The 19,834-nt window shown below is 39.9% G+C and overlaps 1 protein-coding gene across 6 annotated transcripts in view; it reads right to left on the reverse strand.

Annotated features, from left to right (window-relative positions):
* evi5b (ecotropic viral integration site 5b) overlaps positions 1 to 18,737 on the reverse strand; it is an 84,808-nt gene extending 66,071 nt beyond the window's left edge. For 4 of the 6 annotated variants that reach the window (XM_057840625.1, XM_057840621.1, XM_057840620.1 and 1 more), the window contains exon 1: positions 18,535 to 18,737. In XM_057840625.1, coding sequence (XP_057696608.1) covers positions 18,535 to 18,552 — 18 coding nt within the window. In that variant the 5' untranslated portion in view covers positions 18,553 to 18,737. Of the gene's footprint in view, positions 1 to 16,057; positions 16,341 to 18,534 lie in introns of those variants that run through there. The other 2 variants (XM_057840622.1, XM_057840623.1) reach the window with 2 other exon arrangements.
* Positions 18,738 to 19,834: the final 1,097 nt, after the last annotated feature.

Below are 19,834 nucleotides of genomic sequence, written 5' to 3' on the forward strand. Positions count from 1 at the left end.
AGAATGTGACAATAATTTCATGAAAGTTGCACTGTTTGGCCTTTGAGAGGTTTAAAAAAAGTTTACTCAGTTCATTCAGAGTTTATTATTATGAACTTATTTTTACTTTCTTACTGTTGGGCTAGTATTATACTTTGTACTTGTCTTTTTCCTATTTTGCAAAGGTAAGCAACAGCCTGACAAAGCCTTGATAGCAATGATTTCACATCCAATTATGTAGCTCTTTGGAAAAAAAAAAAAAAAAAAATATATATATATATATATATATACATATATATATATACATGTATATATATATGTGTGTATATATATATATATATATATATATAATCGGGGTGGTATCGGAATGGTATCGGTATCGGCCGATACTGCACAGCCAAGTATCGGTATCGGGGCCAAAAAATGGTATCGGTGCAACACTAAATTAGAAACCTAGCCCTCCGAAGGGCTAACGTTACCTTAGCTAGTGACAGTAACATTATATGTATTAGCGATGAAACGTCTACTGCTTAAAGATGGTGGTTGTTTACTAATGCTGCCCAGACGCGGCCGAGTCTGTCATTTCGCATCTAGTCTTAAATGCATGCGATATCTATGAGACGCATCGGACACTACCTGCTACCGCACTAGCATCATGCTGGCGTAGTTTTTAGCAACGTCGGCGTAGTTTGTAGCGGCTGTCGGCAGCAGAAAGTTTTTTTAAAAAATGTATTGCTTCTTCCTCTATGCACGTGACGTCAGCACATTGTACCGCATTAAAAGTGGTCCGGGCAAAACATGATGCTTAGAGCTGGCAAAATTAAACGATTCCTCGAGGTGAATAAAATTACTCGGATCAGTTTTTAAACTCGAGTTACTCGAGTATTCGTTTCAGCTCTACTCTTAACAAATCTGAGTAAGGAAAAATATTGCAATAAAATAATGCAACTGGTTAAACTTCAGAGTAACTGAGATCTGTCATGACAGAACATCACTTCAATGATATCTGGCGCCATCTGGCGTCGTGAATGGGTATAATGTCTAGACCGCAAATATAAGACAACCCCCACTTTTCTTATTTCGATGCAAAAAAACACTGTCTTATTTTTGGGCCAATACGGTAATAACTTCATTTATTTTGCTTGCAATGAAAAAACACAAAAGAGAATGAAAAAAAAAAAATCATTATCGTTTTACAAAAAATGGGCCTGACAAAAGTATTGGCACCCTCAGCCAAATACTTGGTAGTAGGGCTGCAGCTATCGAATATTTTAGTAATCGAGTAATCGACTGAAAATTCTATCGATTAATCGAGTAATCGGATAAAACAAATATATTTTTAGGTGAAGAGCAATTATACATATACATGAGAAAACAAGACATTTCATCTAATCTTGAACCATTTTCAGTCAATCAATGTCTTTATTTTCGATGTATATTGTTGAAAACAGCCAACAATTGCATCTCAGATGTAACTAGAATTAAAAAGAAAGACTAATTCACTGCTTTCACTCAAAAAACTTTTAGATCTTATAAAATATATCTTACCTAAAAAGGCCGTTACGCTTGATAACACACATCACTTAAAAGTTAGGATTTTTCCCCCACGTGTTTCAATTGAATTTCTCTTTGTGTCAAGCCATTTTTAAGTTCTAGTTAAGTTTTAAGTTAGTCTAAACTGTAAGTCCTGATAGGATTTTGAGTTTTTGCAGTGTTCAAAATAAATGTATGATACAGGCTGTATTGGAGCACATTAGGGACCAGTGCTACTTGGTGTTTTATCCAGCAATGACTACTGAGCTAAAATTGATAGTTAGCATTATTGAGTTTTTATTTTACACCCTGATCACTCCACAATGCTATGTTATGTTAAAGCCTGTATGTAAGACACGTTAGCCACGCATCGACAGTGGTCATAATTAATTGAAACCTAGCCCTCCGCAGGGCTAACGTTACGTGAGGTAGTAGCGACAGTAACGTTAATCTTATTTATTAGCACTTAGCGCTCTTTATTAGCGCTTAGCGATGTACTGCTTTAAGATGGCGGCTGTTTACAAACGCTGCCCAGACGCAGCCGAGTTTGTCAATTCGCATCTAGTTCAACATACATGTGATCTCTATGAGACGCACCAGACGCTATGTTACCAATGTAGCATTGTGCGGGCTAGTATTTAGCAACGTCGGCGTCGTTTGTGGCGGCTGTCGGCTGCGGTAAGTTTTTTTTTTTTCCCCTTCTTCCTCTCCGCACGTGACAGCGCGTTGTCCCGCATTAAAAGTAGTCCTAGCAAAACGTGATGCTTAGAGCTGTCAAAATAAACGATTACTCGAGGTGAATAAAATTACTCGGATCAGTTTTTAAACTCGAGTTACTCGAGTTGCTCGAGTACTCGTTTCAGCTCTACTTGGTAGCATAACCTTTAGACAAACTAACTGCGAACAACCGCTTCTGGTATCCATCAATGAGTTTGCTGGTATTATAGACCCTTTCTTTTTTGGCCAACTGCTCCAGGTCTCTGAAATTTGAAAGGTGCCTTCTCCAAACTGCCATTTTCAGATCTCTCCACACGATTCTATGGGATTCAGGTCTGGACTCATTGCTGGCCACTTAAGAAGTATCTAGTGCTTTCTTTCAAACCATTTTCTAGTGCTTTTTGAAGTGTATTTTGGGTCATTATCCTACTGGAAGACCCCTGACCTCTGAGGGAGACCCAGCTTTCTCACACTGGGCCGTACATTATGCTGGAAAATTTGTCGGTACTCTTCAGACTCCATAATGCCATGCACACGGTCAAGTAGTCCAGTGCCAGAGGTAGCAAAGCAACCCCAAAACATCAGGGAACATCTGCCATGTTTGTGGGGACCGTGTTCTTATCTTTGAAGGCCTCGTTTTTTCCCCCCATAAACTCGATGTTGATGCCTTTTCCCAAAAAGCTCTAATGCACGTTAGCGAATTAGCTAATTAGCTTAGTCGACGCTAACTATTAACATCTCAAAAACAACAACAAAAGCTAAACAGTACAAGAGGGTTCGTGTACTCACCTCTTATAGACGCACAGAGGTCTTAGCAACACACTCAGGACATTTTTCAATTGAAATGCCTTAAAACTACTGCTGGACAGTAGGAAAGAAAGACAAGGAGCAACGAACTATCTCTCTTCCCCCCTCACTCTAAAAAAATAACTTGGGCGCAAAAGCGCAACTGCCGGGTCGCACTTCTGTACCTGCCTGTCTCATACACAAATTTATTTTCCAGTCTTTTAAGAAGGAGTAAATCTCTCTCCCAGTAACTGAGACCATACATCATAACGTTGTGCGTGTGTACGTTAACAGTGTCCGGGCAGCAGACGGGTCTTAAATTTCGTTCGGCAACGAGTGGCTGTCATAAAGTTATGAGTGAAAAACATCGTTTTTGAACCTTAGTAATCGAATCGTAATTGAATCGTCACGTGTCGAATCGCGATGCATGTAATAAGCGATTTTTTTGGAACTCCTCTAAGAGTCCCTTTTCTTTCAGACGCCAACGGATAGTACGGGTTGACACTGTTGTACCCTCGGACTGTAGGAAGAAAAGCTTGACCTTGATTGAATGTTAGTCCAAGTTCTTTGTCCACCATCCGCACAATCATTTGTTGAAATCTCTCATCAATTTTTATTTTCCGTCCACATCTAGGGAGGTTAGCCACAGTGCCGTGGGCTTTACACTTATTGATGACACTGCGCACGGTAGACACAGGAACATTCTTTGGAGATGGACTTGTAGCCTTGAGATTGCCCATGCTTCCTCACAATTTTGCTTCTCAAGTCCTCAGACAGTTCTTTGGTCTTCTTTCTTTCCTCCATGCGCAATGTGGTACTCACAAGGACACAGGACAGGGGGTTGAGTCAACTTCAATCCATTTTAACTGGCTGCTGGTGTGCTTTAGTTATTGCCACCACCAGTTATGTGCCCCAGGTAAGTAACAGGTGCTGCTAATTACACAAATTAGAGAAGCATCACCTGATTTTTCAAAGGGTGCCAATACTCTTGTCCGGCCCATTTTGGGAGTTTTGTGTAAAACGATAATGATTTTTTTTAGGGCTGTCAAAATTATCGCGTTAACGGGCGGTAATTAATTTTTTAAATTAATCAGGGTAAAATATTTGACGCAATTAACGCACATGCCCCGGTCAAACAGATTAAAATGACAGCCCAGTTTCATGTCCACTTGTTACTTGTGTTTTATTGTCTCCCTCTGCTGGCGCTTTGGTGCGACTGATTTTACGGGTTTAAGCACCATGTGTAATTATTGATATCAACAATGGCGAGCTACAAGTTTATTTTTTGATTGAAAATTTTACAAATTTTATGAAAACGAAAACATTAAGAGGGGTTTTAATATAAAATTTCTGTAACTTGTACTAACATTTATCTTTTAAGAACTACAAGTATTTCTATCCATGGATCGCTTTAACAGAATGTTAATGCCATCTTGTTAATTTATTGTTATAATAAACAAATACAGTACTTATGTAAAGTATGTTGAATTTATATATCTGTTTTATGTCTTATCTTTCCATTCCAACAATCATTTCCAGAAAAATATGGCATATTTTATAGATGGTTTGAATTGCGATTAATTACGATTAATTCATTTTTAAGCTGTGATTAACTCGATTAAAAATTGTAATCTTATGACAGTCCTAGATTTTTCCCCCCATTCTCTTTTGTGTTTTTTTCATTGTAAGCAAAATCAAAGAAGATATTACTACCAAAGCATTTGTAATTGCAATCATTTTCAGGGAGAAATTCAGCATTATCTGACTTTTGGCTAGCACTACAGATATTCTTGAATTACTTCCTTTTCAGTAAAATCATCAGTTCAAAATCATCAGGAAGTGACCTGTAAAAGCCCCAAAATCAATTAACAAATGTTTACTGGCTGCCACTCTCCCACTTCAAACGGATTGGACGTCTACAAGTGATTAACTCATTCCAAGTCACAGCAGAAGGATGAAAATAGCATGATTTTCTGTTTTGTAGAATATCCTAGAATCATTTCCTGACCAATGTATCAATAATCGTTGTATTGCCATATCTTGAGATCATCATTATTGTGAGCAGTGTATCGCAAAACGTATCGAATTGTGAGGTACTTACCCCTACATGCTATTAGGGTTGTCAAAAGAATCGAAAAGTATTGAAGAATTGACACAGAAATGTAGTGCTGCAATGATTAATTGACTAACTTGAGTATTCGATTAGAATAAAGATTCAAATTAAATGTTGCTGCTTCGAGTATTCGTTAAATTAAAGTGGGGTTGTAATGGTTTGTTTTGAAAGTGTTTGCATTTAGTTTTATTGATTTGGGTGGAAACACGGCTCTCGAGTCTACCTCATTTCACATGGCTGAATCCATCTACTCCCTGTTAAGACCAACTCCAACATAAGCTATGTTTTTGTTTCAGCTAATGTTTTTTTTTAATGCATTTGTAATTTAGTCTATAGGTATATTTAGCCATTTTTGTGGGAATATGTGCCTGAAACATTTGTTAAGAGCATTGTAGAGCTGAAACGAATACTCGAGCAACTCGAGTAACTCGAGTTTAAAAACTGATCCGAATAATTTTATTCACCTCGCGTAATCGTTTATTTTGACAGCTCTAAACATCACGTTTTTCTCGGACTACTTTTAATGCGGGACAACGCGCTGATGTCACATGCGTAGAGGGAAAAAAAAAAAAAAAACTTACATCAGCCGACAGCCGCTACAAACGATGCCGACGACGTTACTAAATACTAGCCCGCACGATGCTACGTTGATAGCAGGTAGCGTCTGATGAGTCTCATAGAGATCACATGTATGTCGAACTAAATGACAGACTCGGCCACGTCTGGGCAGCGTTAGTAAACAGCCGCCATCTTAAAGCAGTAGAGTGCTAAGCGCTAATAAAGAGCGCTAAGCGCTTATAAATAAGATTAACATTACTGTCACTAGCTCACGTAACGTTAGCCCTGCGGAGGGCTAGGTTTCTATTAATTATGACCACTGTCGATGCGTGGCTAACGTGTCTTACATACAGGCTTTAACATAACATAGCGTTGTGGAGTGATGAGGGTGTAGAATAAAAACTCAATAATGCTAACGATCAATTTTAGCTCAGTAGTCATTGCTGGATAAAACACCAAGTAGCACTGGTCCCTAATGTGCTCCAATACAGCCTGTGTCATACATTTATTTTGAACACTGCAAAAACTCAAAATCCTATCAGGACTTACAGTTTAGACTAACTTAAAACTTAACTAGAACTTAAAAATGGCTTGACACAAAGAGAAATTTAATTGAAACACGTGGGAAAAAATCCTAACTTTTAAGTGATGTGTGTTATCAAGCGTAACGGCATTTTTAGGTATATATACAGTGGGGAGAACAAGTATTTGATACACTGCCAATGGGAAAACCCATCGGCAGTGTATCAAATACTTGTTCTCCCCACTGTATATACATTTTCATAAGAGCTGAGGTTTTTTGAGTGAAAGCAGTGAATTGGACTTTTTTTTTTTTTTTAATTCTAGTTACATCTGAGATGCAATTGTTGGCTGTTTTCAACAATATACATCGAAAATAAAGACATTGATTGACTGAAAATGGTTCAGGATTAGATGAAATGTCTTGTTTTCTCATGTATATTTATAATTGCTCTTCACCTAAAAATATATGTTTTATCCGATTACTCGATTAATCGATAGAATTTTCAGTCGATTACTCGATTACTAAAATATTCGATAGCTGCAGCCCTAGTTAAGAGCATTGTAAAAAAAAAAAAAAAAAAGTGCATTTTTGAGCATTTAAGCTAGCAGACTTTTGTAAGTTAGCCAACTGTTCTTTTGTTGTACATTGATCCTCATACACTGTATATATATTTTTTTAAATACCGTTTGACGCTCAGCTCAGGTATTTTAATTTTTTATGTTCCTTTTCCGATTAATCGATTATTCGAACTAAATAGTTCATTGATTAATCGACTACTAAAATAATCGATAGCTACAGCCCTACAGAAATGCTGTATCCGGTTACAATATTTAATCGCAAAAGTATCAAGAAAGATTTATTTATAATTTTGAATAAGGATTTTTTTCTACTTGTTAACTCATTGGCTTACACAGACGTCACTGGATGTCCAATCCATTTGAATTGGGATGGATGGCAGCAAATGAACCCATTCTCCCCAGTTCAAATAGATTGGATGTCTACTAGAGATAATTTCAATATCAAGTTGAAAATTTTAAGTTTCTTGAAAACAGTACCTGCTATATTCCAAGTCATTCCCAAGCTTCTTTCCACGCATACACGATAGCATCCAATGACCCGTAACGCCACGGCGACGTTCTGAACCTTCGACCGCTTTTAACAGAGCTCATTTTGTCATATGCTCAATCACACTGGCGGGTCAAAGTGCTGCCAGATCCCAAGATAGCGCCTTCTCGTCACAGGAAGTGCGCCGCCGAACACGCTTCACCTACCTTTTCCGCGTTTCCATCAATTAAAAATGAATCTGCCATTAAAACGAACATCAAACTCCCACTATCAATATCAAAATAGCGTAAATTTCAGACTATGAGCCGCTGCTAGTGGTGGGAACCGCTACAACAATTTTCCATTAAATTTAAGACAATTTAAGACCTTTATTATCCATATTTTGAGACTTTTTAGGGGCCAGCGGGAACCCTGTGAAAAAGAAGTGACTCGAGAATGTCCCCAAATGAATAAGAAGTGGCTCAAAATCAACGGGAAGTGACCTGTAAATGCCCACAAAAGACTGGCTATGAATAGACTGTCTCGTTTCAGTGCCATTGACGGCGCTAGACGTCCAATCCAGTCAAAATGAATTGGATGTCTAGCACCGTCAATGGCAACCAGTGAGCTAACGTGGACATTTTTCTAAAGGAATATTTTGGAAGCAACTAGGGATGTGCCCGATCCAATCACGGAATAATCGGAAATCGAGCCGATTGGGCCATTTTTCAGAGGATCAGAATCAGGTGAAAAGTTTTAAATAAAAAAAAACAAAAAAACATTGTGCTGGCTAGAGTCTCCAGTGTTAAGAGCCAGTTGACATTTTACAGTACGTTACTGCCACCTTGTGGTCATAATAATTCATTGCATCCATTGTGTGATGACGATGAGCGCTTTCAGTTACCTTTTTGCCTTGGAAACTATATATCTAAGTATTTTACAACTATACCAACTTGTTAATATGGAGTATACAGTGGGACAAAAAGCATTTAGTCAACCACCAATTGTGCGAGTTCTCCTACTTGAAAAGATTAGAGAGGCCTGTAATTGTCAACATGGGTAAACCTCAACCATGAGTGACAGAATGTGGAAAAAAAAAACAGAAAATCACATTGTTTGATTTTTAAATAATTTATTTCCAACTTAGAGTGGAATATAAGTATTTGGTCACCAACAAACAAGCAACATTTCTGGCTGTCACAGAGGTCTAACCTCTTCTAATGAGGTCTAACGGGGTCTAACGAGGCTCCACTCGTTACCTGTATTAATTGCACCTGTTAACTCATTATCGGTATAAAAAACACCTGTCCACAACCTTAGTCAGTCACACCCCAAACTCCATGATGGCCAAGACCAAAGAGCTGCTGAAGGATACCAGAGACAAAATTATAGACCTGCACCAGGCTGGGAAGACTGAATCTGCAATAGGTAAAACGCTTGGTGTAAAGAAATCAACTGTGGGAGCAATTATTAGAAAATGGAAGACATACAAGACCACTTATAATCTCCCTTGATCTGGGGCTCCATGCAAGATGTCACCCCATGGCGTCAAAATGATAGGAACGGTGAGCAAAACTCCCAGAACCACACGGAAGGACCTAGTGAATGACCTACAGAGAGCTGGGACCACAGTAACAAGGCTACTATCAGTAATGCAGTGCGCCGACAGGGACTCAAATCCTGCACTGTCAGATGTGTCCCCCTGCTGAAGCCAGTACACGTCCAGGCCCGTCTGCGGTTCGCTAGAGAGCATTTGGATGATCCAGAAGGGGACTGGGAGAATGTGTTATGGTCAGATAAAACCAAAATAGAACTTTTTGGTAGAAACACAGATTCTCGTGTTTGAAGGAGAAAGAATACTGAATTGCATCCGAAGAACACCATACCCACTGTGAAGCATGGGGGTGGAAACATCATGCTTTGGGGCTGTTTTCCTGCAAAGAGAGCAGGACGACTGATGTGTGTAAAGGAAAGAATGAGTGGGGCCATGTATCAGGAGATTTTGAGTGAAAATCTCCTTCCATCAGCAAGAGCGTTGAAGATGAGACGTGGCTGGGTCTTTCAGCATGACAATGATCCCAAACACACAGCCAGGGCAACAAAGGAGTGGCTTCGTAAAAAGCATTTTAAGGTCCTGGAGTGGCCTAGCCAGTCTCCAGGTCTCAACCCCATAGAAAATCTGTGGAGGGAGTTGAAAGTCCGCGTTACCCAACGACAGCCCCAAGACATCACTGCTCTAGAGGAGATCTGCATGGAGGAATGGGCCAAAATACCAGCAACAGTGTGTGAAAAGCTTGTAAAGAGTTACAGAAAACGTTTGGCCTCCGTTATTGCCAACAAAGGGTACATAACAAAGTATTGAGAATTTGAGATGAACTTTTGGTATTGACCAGATACTTATTTTCCACCATGATTTGCAAATAAATTCTTTAAAAATCAAACAAATGTAATTTTCTAGGTTTTTTTTCCACATTCTATCTCTCATGGTTGAGGTTTACCCATGTTGAAAATTACAGGCCTCTCAAATATTTTCAAGTGGGAGAACTAGCACAATTAGTGGTAGACTAAATACTTATTTGCCCCACTGTATGTGTGTTCATGGGAAAAAGCTATCTGAACAAAATGTATTAAAGGGAACCTCAGTCTTTTAACGACTTGTACGCTCTAATAAGCCACAATTGTTCATCTACTAAAATATGTTATTAGAAACACATAAAATATTGCCATTGGTTTAAAAATGTATAATATTTAGTATATGTTTTGACCTACGGAGGGCGCCATGACGGAGATATCTCCGTCAAAGCTGACAAAGATTGATTTATACATTGAAAATTCTTGTGAATAAATGCTTGAATCCCTGATTTTTTAATAGATATGAACGTAAAACCGTATCAGTTCTTGGTAAAAGCAAAAAATGGGCAGTTAGTAGTGGTGTCAACAACAATCGATGCGGCGATGCATCCCGATGCGGGGCATGGACGATTCGATTCGATGCGGGCAACAAGCCGAATCGATTCAGCGCATTTTAAAATATATAAGTACGTTCAAAAATCTTCCCTGCGTAATTCTGGTGATGCAACGGATTTGGTTTCCCCATTTGTATTATTATTCTCATGTTTCATTTTTTACACACTGCATAACTCCGGTCAAGTTTCCCACATACCTCGTAGAAGCCAAAATGTCTCCAGATGTCTGCTTTCAATGTCTTCCGTGCATCAATAATCTTTCTCGCTCCCTCTTTCTCCGTTTCAGCCATTGTTATGTTATGTCCTATCTTTTAGAGGTTAGATCTTGTGCCGAACCAAAACGGGTCGGGTCAGGTCGGGCCCAAAATGTTACGCATTCACGTTCGGGTCGGGTCGCCGCGCCGGACTAATAATTTTTAATTTTTTTTTTTTTAATGGGATAAAACTGAGAGCAGGCTCTCTGTATTGTGCATTTGCTTGTGCACGCACATGAAGCAGTGGCGCCGCTGCTTTTTCTTCTTCTCCACCGCTGTGGCGCTTGCGATTCGTTACGAAAGACACTTTTATTTATTTACACAAAGGCAACACAAATGTGATCCTTTTGAATCTTCTCCTCTGTGTGTCTGCAAAATCGCATGTTTTTTTTTTTTTTTTTTAAATATATTAAACTTTCCCAGCGTTATTTCGTTGTGGAAATGCTTTTATAATGATCACAAAAATATGTAGACTATTTAAACATTAAGAAAACTTGTGTTTTTTCTGCCAAATCGAAGAAATGAAAATAAATTGCTGCTGCTGCGTTTGTTTTTTTTTTTGCGTCACTCCAAGCCGGGTCGGGCTTCAATACCAGCGGGCCGTGTCGGGTCAGGCTGGATTTTTTAGGCCCGATCTAACCTCTACTATCTCTCTGCTCTCTCGATTGCAAAAAACGGATATTTCCTCATATTGAAACAGATTGTTATGGCTGCTAAATTGCTGCTGCACTTCATTGTAATTCATTATTTTTTATTGTTATGTAGTAGTTACTGATTGCATTTCTAAGTTGATTGCACATATATAGTGGGCTAGGCCTACATTTTACTTTTGTTCTACATTGCAATTTAGTTGATGTTTTGTTTGCAACTGAACTGATCCATGGATTGATATTGCAATAAAGATGCTGCTGCACTACAATATTTTTTTTGTCGTTTTCTTTAATATTTACTTGAATATTTTTATTGATGGGTCGTTGTGACTAAAATACAGTGACTGTTATTACTGATTTTGCACAGGAGTTAAGATGATGCACTGTGTGAAAGGCTGCTACTGTGCGTAAAAAAAAGAAAGCCCTGGTCTCATTCAAAGCACTAATTAAATGCTGTGATCCGTTTTTTTTTTTTAAATAAATATATCTGAAAGTATTTTCATTTGACTTCAACCAGGAGTGATACAACAGCCAATAAAAAGTTTAATGTCTGACAGCTTGTGTTGCATCATGATTCACGAAAAATATGCTTTGCTTTAGAATTTTAATGCATCCCAGGCTTTAAGGCATCGCGATGCATTGCCGGATCGAACCGAATCGAATCGTGACCCTCCGAATCGAATCGAATCGTGGCCCTCCGAATCGTAATCGAATCGAATCGTGAGGGCAGTGCCGATGCACACCTCTAGCAGTTAGAATTTATTTTGCGTAACTATTGCGAAGTAGGACGCCAATGCTGTAGCGCACAGGTGGCAAACCGGTCCACAAAGGGCCGCAGTGGGTACAGGATTTCGTTCCAACCAAACGAGATGAATACCTTTTCACCAATCTGGTGTCTTACAAGTGTAATCAGTTGATTTCAGTCATGTGCTGCTTATTTTAGCAGAAACTTCATTGGTTGAACTGTCTGTGCTGCATCTGTTGGAACAAAGACCGGGACTCATTGCGGTCCTTTGTGGAATTGGTTTGACACCCCTGCAGTAACAGTTAATTTCACCCATTGATTTTTTTCTCACAACGATTCAAAATGCACGCATTGGAACGAAAAATATAATAATTACCGCGAATCCTCAAACAAATCACTCCCGAGACAATCCTTCCTGTTTGTATACGGTACAGCTTTTGTACTTTTCAACCTAAATCCTGCGTTATATCGCTGCGTGCGTGTGTTTGAGAATAATTCCTCTTGATGCTATGTCTGGCCAGCCGCCTGTACGCGTGGCGTAGTGTCAGCGCCCCGTGTCCCATCAATATATTATGAAGTCTATGAGCTAACTATACATAAGGTCACACATTGCGAACACGTGACGGCATTTTCGTCTTGTCAGATGACAACTGCCATCCGTCTCATTACGTTTTAGTCACCCAAAACACATTTTTAGCTCGTTATCGTCTCATAATCATCATGAAAAAAGTGTTTGTTGATTAAATATTTTCATTATCATCATCGTTGACGAAAACAACACTGATTTTGGGGCATTTATAGGTCAATTCCTGTTGATTTTGGTGGCATTTACAGGTCCCTTCCTGTTCTTTTGGGGCATTTACAGGTCCCTTCCTGTTCATGTTGGGGTATTTACATTTACCGTACATTTTTACATTTGGGGAATTTAGTTTGTCTCTTTTTTTAAGCAGTGGCCTTTTTAATACGATATATCAATTCTTGGGGAGAGCATCTCGATAACCTTTTGCTACAAATAATAGCTATAGTCATGTGTGGGCTATAATGCTGAAATTACAATTGCTGAATGAAACGGATAAACTCCTTTGAGCATAAAAATTATTTTGAAGACCCACTTTGCACCCGGCTGGCTCTAGCCACGCCCCCTCCAGCGCCAGGTGGCCACAGCGGTCGCACATTCCTTTTGCGAGGCTTCCCCATAAATCCCCACGGGCAAACTTTTGTACGCCACAAAGTTTGAAGAGAAGAAGAAAAGGCGACGAAGTAAAGAGCTGCGATGCGGAGGGGGTCTCGGGGATGCGCTGCGCATGGCTAATGAGCGAGTTAATGGGAAAAGAAAACACTCTTTCAAATGTTTCCTGAGGCGGACGACGTTTGCGATGCTTTAAATTCAGTCGGCGTGCTGGAGTCACCCCACTGGTTCCGACTGCTACATAGGGCTGCCACAAACTATTATTTCAATAGTCGACTGATGATCCTCGATAATTTTGAGATGGGTAGACTAGTTGGGTCATGTATAAATTGTAAAGATACACGATAATATCGGTCACCGATAATTATCGGCCGATAATGGCAATTATGACATCACACAGATAATCCAGATAATAAAAAAATTCAACCGATAATGCAATCCGATAATTATATACTTGATTTAGCCTCCAAATGTGCGCAACCGAAGAATTCAGCACGCCGCCTCCTCAACCCCACCCCTCTCTGAAGCCCCTGAGGGAGGAGGGGTTGAGGAGGCGGAGTTACATGACAAGAAGTAGTTGAATATTATGGCGGCTGCCACTAAAAAACGACGCTCTCACCATCTGCGAAACATGTACGGTAGAAGTTCCACGAGGCAGAAAGAAAGAGTCCTCATTCAAAACCACTAACCCAGCAGCCGTTTAAAACTGCATGACAAAGATTTTTGGAACGAAAACGAGGCTGCTGCTAGTGGGAATGCTAAAGCTATTGTAAACACTAACTAAGTTAAACTACAGGGCTTGTGACGATACAGAGTCGAGCTGTTTGGGAGTGTAGCCCAAGGCGGGTGGTAAATTCGCATCTAAGGCTGAACACCGGCACGACTGGAGACCGATAGTCGGCAAGTAGCCGTCTTCCGACGGAGCCCGCCGCTCTGGCCGGTCCGGCAGGCCGCTGCCTCGCGTTACTGTTACAGCACATCAGAGTGTCCCTTAGAAATGAAAATCGCTTACCGTGACAAAAGAGTGGGAAGCCAGGTCAACACTCCAGTAAGGCGAAAAAAAAGGACGCGCTGCGCGATGGGTACCAGATCGGCAGCAGACTTTTTTTTCGCCTTATTGGAGTGTTGACCTGGCTTCCCACTCTTTTGTCACCGTAAGCGATTTTCATTTCTAAGGGACACTGATGTGCTGTAACAGTAACGCGGGGGTGTGAGGTTGGCAAACTCAGACTTAGCGTGAGGTTACTACTTGCTGTGCTTGTTTTTGATACCTGTTTGCTTGTTCTTGTGGGATTGTAATCAATAAATCATATATTCTGCAATTTTCATAAATAAACATTGTCTATTGAGCAAAAGTGTGTCCGTTACTGATTCACCGCGAACCTGAAATTTCATACAGCACCTCTCGATTGTTTTGTTACTTTCAGCTGTAACTCATTCACTGCCACTGACAATCGTAAACATCGAATCTAGGGATGTCTGATCGCATATTTTTGCATCCTGTATTTCAGTAGACGGTTGGCAACAGTTGCATCAGGTGGCACAACCCAGCAATGGCGGAATGGGGTACTTCCGGTTGTTTTGCTCGGATTAGTATAGAGAGTGGCTCCGAGCTGAGCCGGCTCTACGCAAGGGCAACAGGGGGCAGTGGTTCATCAAATAAATGTCATGCCCTCTCAAATCAAAATTCTAGAATTTGAGAAAGCACATTTTTTAACACACCACAAATTTAATCTATTACAAATTGACAGATTAATCTGGACTCAATATACAATTGCCCCATTAACAAAATGGCTCCTTAATAAAGGATAATTTTGCACATAATTTTGGCTGTGATTGGCATGAGTTGACACTTCTGCGAAGCACCTTCTGGAGATTCAGTGGTATGAAAAAGTATCTGAACCTTTTGGAATTTTTCACATTTCTGCATAAAATCACCATCAAATGTCATCTATTCTTTGTCAAAATCACACAGATGAAAATACAGCTTCTTCTTTAACTAAGACCAACCAAACAACATGTATAGGCTTTGATATTTTAATGAGGATAGAATGCAAACAATGGCAGAAGGGGAATACTCAGAGAGGTAAAAAAAAGAACCCTACAGTGTCTGCCAAAGACTTGCAGAAATCACTGGCACAGTCCAATATCTCTGTGCACACATCAACTATATGTAAAACTGTCTGGTTGAAGTTATTGCTACCAAAGGGGGGGGGGGGGGGGTTTAGTTAAAACACTGTTTTTTCATCTGTGTCATTTTGACAAAGATCAGATCACATTTGATGGTGATTTTATTCAGAAATGTGAGAAATTCCAAAAGGTTCAGATACTTTTTCACACCACTGTATGATGCCCCCCACACAGTTCTGACTGCCCCCTCATACAAGCCTGCCTAGAACCGGCCCTGGCTCCAAGTCAAAATGTATTGGAAGTCAATGGTAGCCAATGAGTTAATATTAGAAAAAAAATAAAATAAAAATGCGACCCCCCCCCCCCACTGTTTTTTTCCCCCTCAGTTAAACAAATGCAAGCAGCTTATTAAACTGATTACTAGAGTAAGTCAAACCATGTCAATTTGTTGTGTATCAGTCTGAATGACCAAAAACCTAATTTTGAAACAAATTAACTGCGTCTGCTATGTCTGCTTATCAGAGTCACTCAACAAAACCATCCGAGTTAACCAACTCGAGTCCATTCGTTATGATTCCTTATGGCTGACCGGTGTTCTATGTTGAAAGTAGATACTCAGCATCAAGCATCCGCAGTACAAGCCTCAAGCAAATAAGTTTAATACCCCGGGCATTTAGGTAAGCAACTTATGCAGGGGTGTTTATTTTCAAGTCGGTTCAATAGCTAACAATGCGCCTAGATGACTAACAGTAAACCCGTAAAACATTACACTTAATTCACACTCCCAATTAATCATTAATAAGCGGACTTATCTGAAGTCTTCCAGCAATTAGACAGACCCGAGAAGGGAAAAGAGGAATATTCATTTACCTTGAAGCGATTTTAACACGCCGCGCCGACTTCCTCGCCTGGCTTGTTTCCCATGCATTAAGATAGCGTCCGCTGCATTTTCGCGTAGAAAAACTCGAGGAAAGTTTAGTTTTTTCCGCTTTCTATTGCTTTTCCACCAGGACGCGTTAGCGTTGTCTACGCTGACTGCGGGGTGGCTCCTTACTTGGTCTGGCTGCCATTGCGACCGTCTAATACGTGGACAGCGACGTCTCAGACAGGCAGGCGGCCTACACTGTACAGGCGGTGTTTACATGCCACTGCGCATGCGCTGCTTACTTCTGCCCCGCCTTGACGTCAGCGCCATCGCTTGGCTGCTTTACGCAACTGCAGTTCTAAAAATAATTATGACACGTTTTCAAAATTCCAAAAGGTTCAGATACGTTTTCATACCACTGTACTTGCATGTATAGGAGCTCATCGCCATCTAGTGGGTATACAGTTGTGGTCAAAAGTTTACATACACTTGTGAACAACATAATGTCATGGCTCTCTTGAGTTTCCAGTTATTTCTACAACTCTGATTTTTCTCCGATAGAGTGATTGGAACAGATACTTCTTTCTCACAAAAAACATTCATGAAGTTTGGTTCTTTTATGACTTTATTATGGGTTAACAGAAAAAGTGATCAAATCTGCTGGGTCAAAAATATACATACATGGATCTGAAAAAGCGAATCATTGACTTGAACAAGTCAGGAAAGTCACATGGAGCCATTTCAAAGCAGCTGCAGGTCCCAAGAGCAACAGTGCAAACAATTGTTTGTAAGTATAAAGTGCGTGGCACTGTTTTGTCACTGCCACGATCAGCAAGAAAACGCAAGCTATCACCTGCTGCTGAGAGAAAATTGGTCAGGAGGGTGAAGATTCAACTGAGAATCACCAAAAAGCAGATCTGCCAAGAATTAGAAGCTGCTGGAACACAGGTGTCAGTGTGTTTTGCATCTCCATGGACTGAGAGGCTGCCGTGCAAGAAGGAAGCCCTTGCTCCAAAAGTGGCACCTTAAGGCTCGACTGAAGTTTGCTGCTGATCACATGGACAAAGATAAGACCTTCTGGAGGAAAGTTCTGTGGTCAGACGAAACAAAAATCGAGCTGTTTGGCCACAATGCCCAGCAATATGTTTAGAGGAGAAAAGGTGAGGCCTTTAACCCCAAGTACACCATGCCTACCGTCAAGCACGGTGGTGGTAGTATTATGCTGTGGTGCTGTTTTGCTGCCAATGGAACTGGTGCTTTATAGAGAGTAAATGGGATAATGAAGAAGGAGGATTACCTTCAAATTCTTCTAGATAACCTAACGCCATCAGCCCGAAGATTGGGTCTTGGGCGCAGTTGGGTGTTCCAACAGGACAATGACCCCAAACACACATCAAAAGTGGTAATGGAATGGCTAAATCAGGCTAGAATAAAGTTTTTCGAATGGCCTGACTTAAACCCCATTGAGAACTTGTGGACAATGCTAAAGAAACAAGTCCATGTCAGAAAGCCATCAAATTTAACTGAACTGCACCAATTCTGTCAAGAGGAGTGGTCAAAGATTCACCCTGAAGCTTGCCAGAAGCTTGTGGATGGCTACCAAAAGCGCCTAATTGAAGTGAAAATGGCCAAGGGACATGTTACCAAATATTAGCGGTGCTGTATGTATATTTTTGACCCAGCAGATTTGATCACTTTTTTCTGTTCACCCATAATAAAGTCATAAAAGAACCAAACTTCATGAATGTTTTTTGTGACAAAGAAGTATCTGTTCCAATCACTCTATCAGAGAAAAATCAGAGTTGTAGAAATAACTGGAAACTCAAGAGAGCCATGACATTATGTTCTTCACAAGTGTATGTAAACTTTTGACCACAACTGTATACTACTACTACTACTACTGCTGCACCTTATAACGCGGTGCGCCTTATATACAGTACTTAAAATTTCTTCAAAAAACATTTAATGACAGTTAATCAAAAAAATCATATTCCATCTAAAATATAACTTTTGGCTACCATGTATCTTCAAAACGGGGAATGAAGATTTCTTAGGGTCTTATTTTCTTATATTGTTTATTTTCCAGGTGAGGCCATGACAATTTACTTACATTGCTTTTAGTAAAATATGAAGATTTTGTACAATTTCCCATTTATTAAATAATTGTAGAACAAGTTTTCACTCTCCTTTTATGCTGATTAAATAGCTTCGCAAATACTTTTTTCCAAAACTAAAAAATGACTTATTCAACATCTTTAAACGTACAAATTTATATCCTACTTCATATTTAGACTCAAAAAGACCAACAAAAGTACATCAATCTACTCAACCCTTGCGCACCCGGTCATTCAAGATATCATTGGCCTTTTCAAAAAAGTACAAAAGCCAAAAAGCTATTGTGAAATTTCGTACATTTAGTACAGTAGTCACTCTTGTGTGTCGCTCTTATCTGATCAACACCTGACTCCCAAGAATGCCTTACCTGAAGTTCAGCTGGCATTTAGAAGACGGAAAAAATTACCGGAAAACTTGATTGGTGGTTCCTCCAGTTAAGGCATTTTTCTTGATTATTGATGTTTAACCCAAAAAATAAGCAATCATCCACTATTCCGTCAGTGAGTAGAAACGTATCCCAGAACATAGAAAGTGAAGCTTCCCACAAGAGCGTCTTGGTTGCAAAACCTCCCTGCCTGCCGGCTTGAAAATGTGACTAATAATGCTTGCGTTCGCATACCACGCAAACAGACGTGAAACTGACTTGACTGGTTTCAACTCTGACGCATGTCTATTGTTGCCGTTCAGCCGGGGCACTCCTGAGCACACAACTATATAAAAAAAAAAAGAATTCCAATAAAAAACGGAATTTGAATGACGGTATTTCAAGTATGTTTTGATCCAGGCGTGTGCACACATAGTCACTTGAGGGTGCTCGAGCAAAGTTTTAATTTGTCAGTTTAAACCAAACAAACAAAAAAAATAGGAGACGTTTAATCTTCTGTCAAATTATAAAATGCATTTTTCCAATTCAGTTTAACATGTTTCATATTCATTTAAGACAGAGCAGCTGTTTCTTGAGCTGAAGCTCGTTAAAAATAGGGCTGTCAAAATTATCGCGTTAACGGGCGGTAATTAATTTTTGAAATTAATCAGGTTAAAATATTTGACGCAATTAACGCACATGCCCCGCTCAAACAGACTAAAATGACAGTAAAGTGTAATGTTCGCTTGTTACTTGTTTTATGGTGTTTGGCGCACTCTGCTGGCCAGTGTTGTCAGTGACGCGTTAGTTAGTAACGCGTTACGGTAATCTGATTACTTTTTTCAGTAACGAGTAATCTAACGCGTTCATTTTTCTATACCAGTAATCTGATTAAAGTTAGTTTCCTTAGTGTCTCTGCGTTACAATTTTTTCATTGCCTCGTAACGTATGTAGAATGAAGAATATTGTAGTCGTGTACGAAGAGCATTTTGAATAGAAAATGCTAAAATAAAAGGTTCCCGGTACGTGTTTCCATGACAACCTCTTAGCTATTTCCTGTTTTGGTCTCGCATCACGTGTTGTGGGACTGAGGCGGGTGGACATTCGCGCCGAGTATTGAGACGTTGCAAGGGAATGTTGATCTGTGAATATCCATGAATGAAGGTGAGTATTTTGCCTTCATTCTGGAGGGTATCAGCAAAAGGTTGGACCCCCTACATGCGCGGCCGTTTCGTAGCTTTGCCGTAGCAACGACGGGCAGTCTACGCTCCAAGTTGGCAAGCTTTGTTTACATCATAAGCGT

Source organism: Corythoichthys intestinalis, chromosome 7 (assembly GCF_030265065.1).
Source record: "Corythoichthys intestinalis isolate RoL2023-P3 chromosome 7, ASM3026506v1, whole genome shotgun sequence".
Classification (NCBI taxonomy): domain Eukaryota; kingdom Metazoa; phylum Chordata; class Actinopteri; order Syngnathiformes; family Syngnathidae; genus Corythoichthys; species Corythoichthys intestinalis.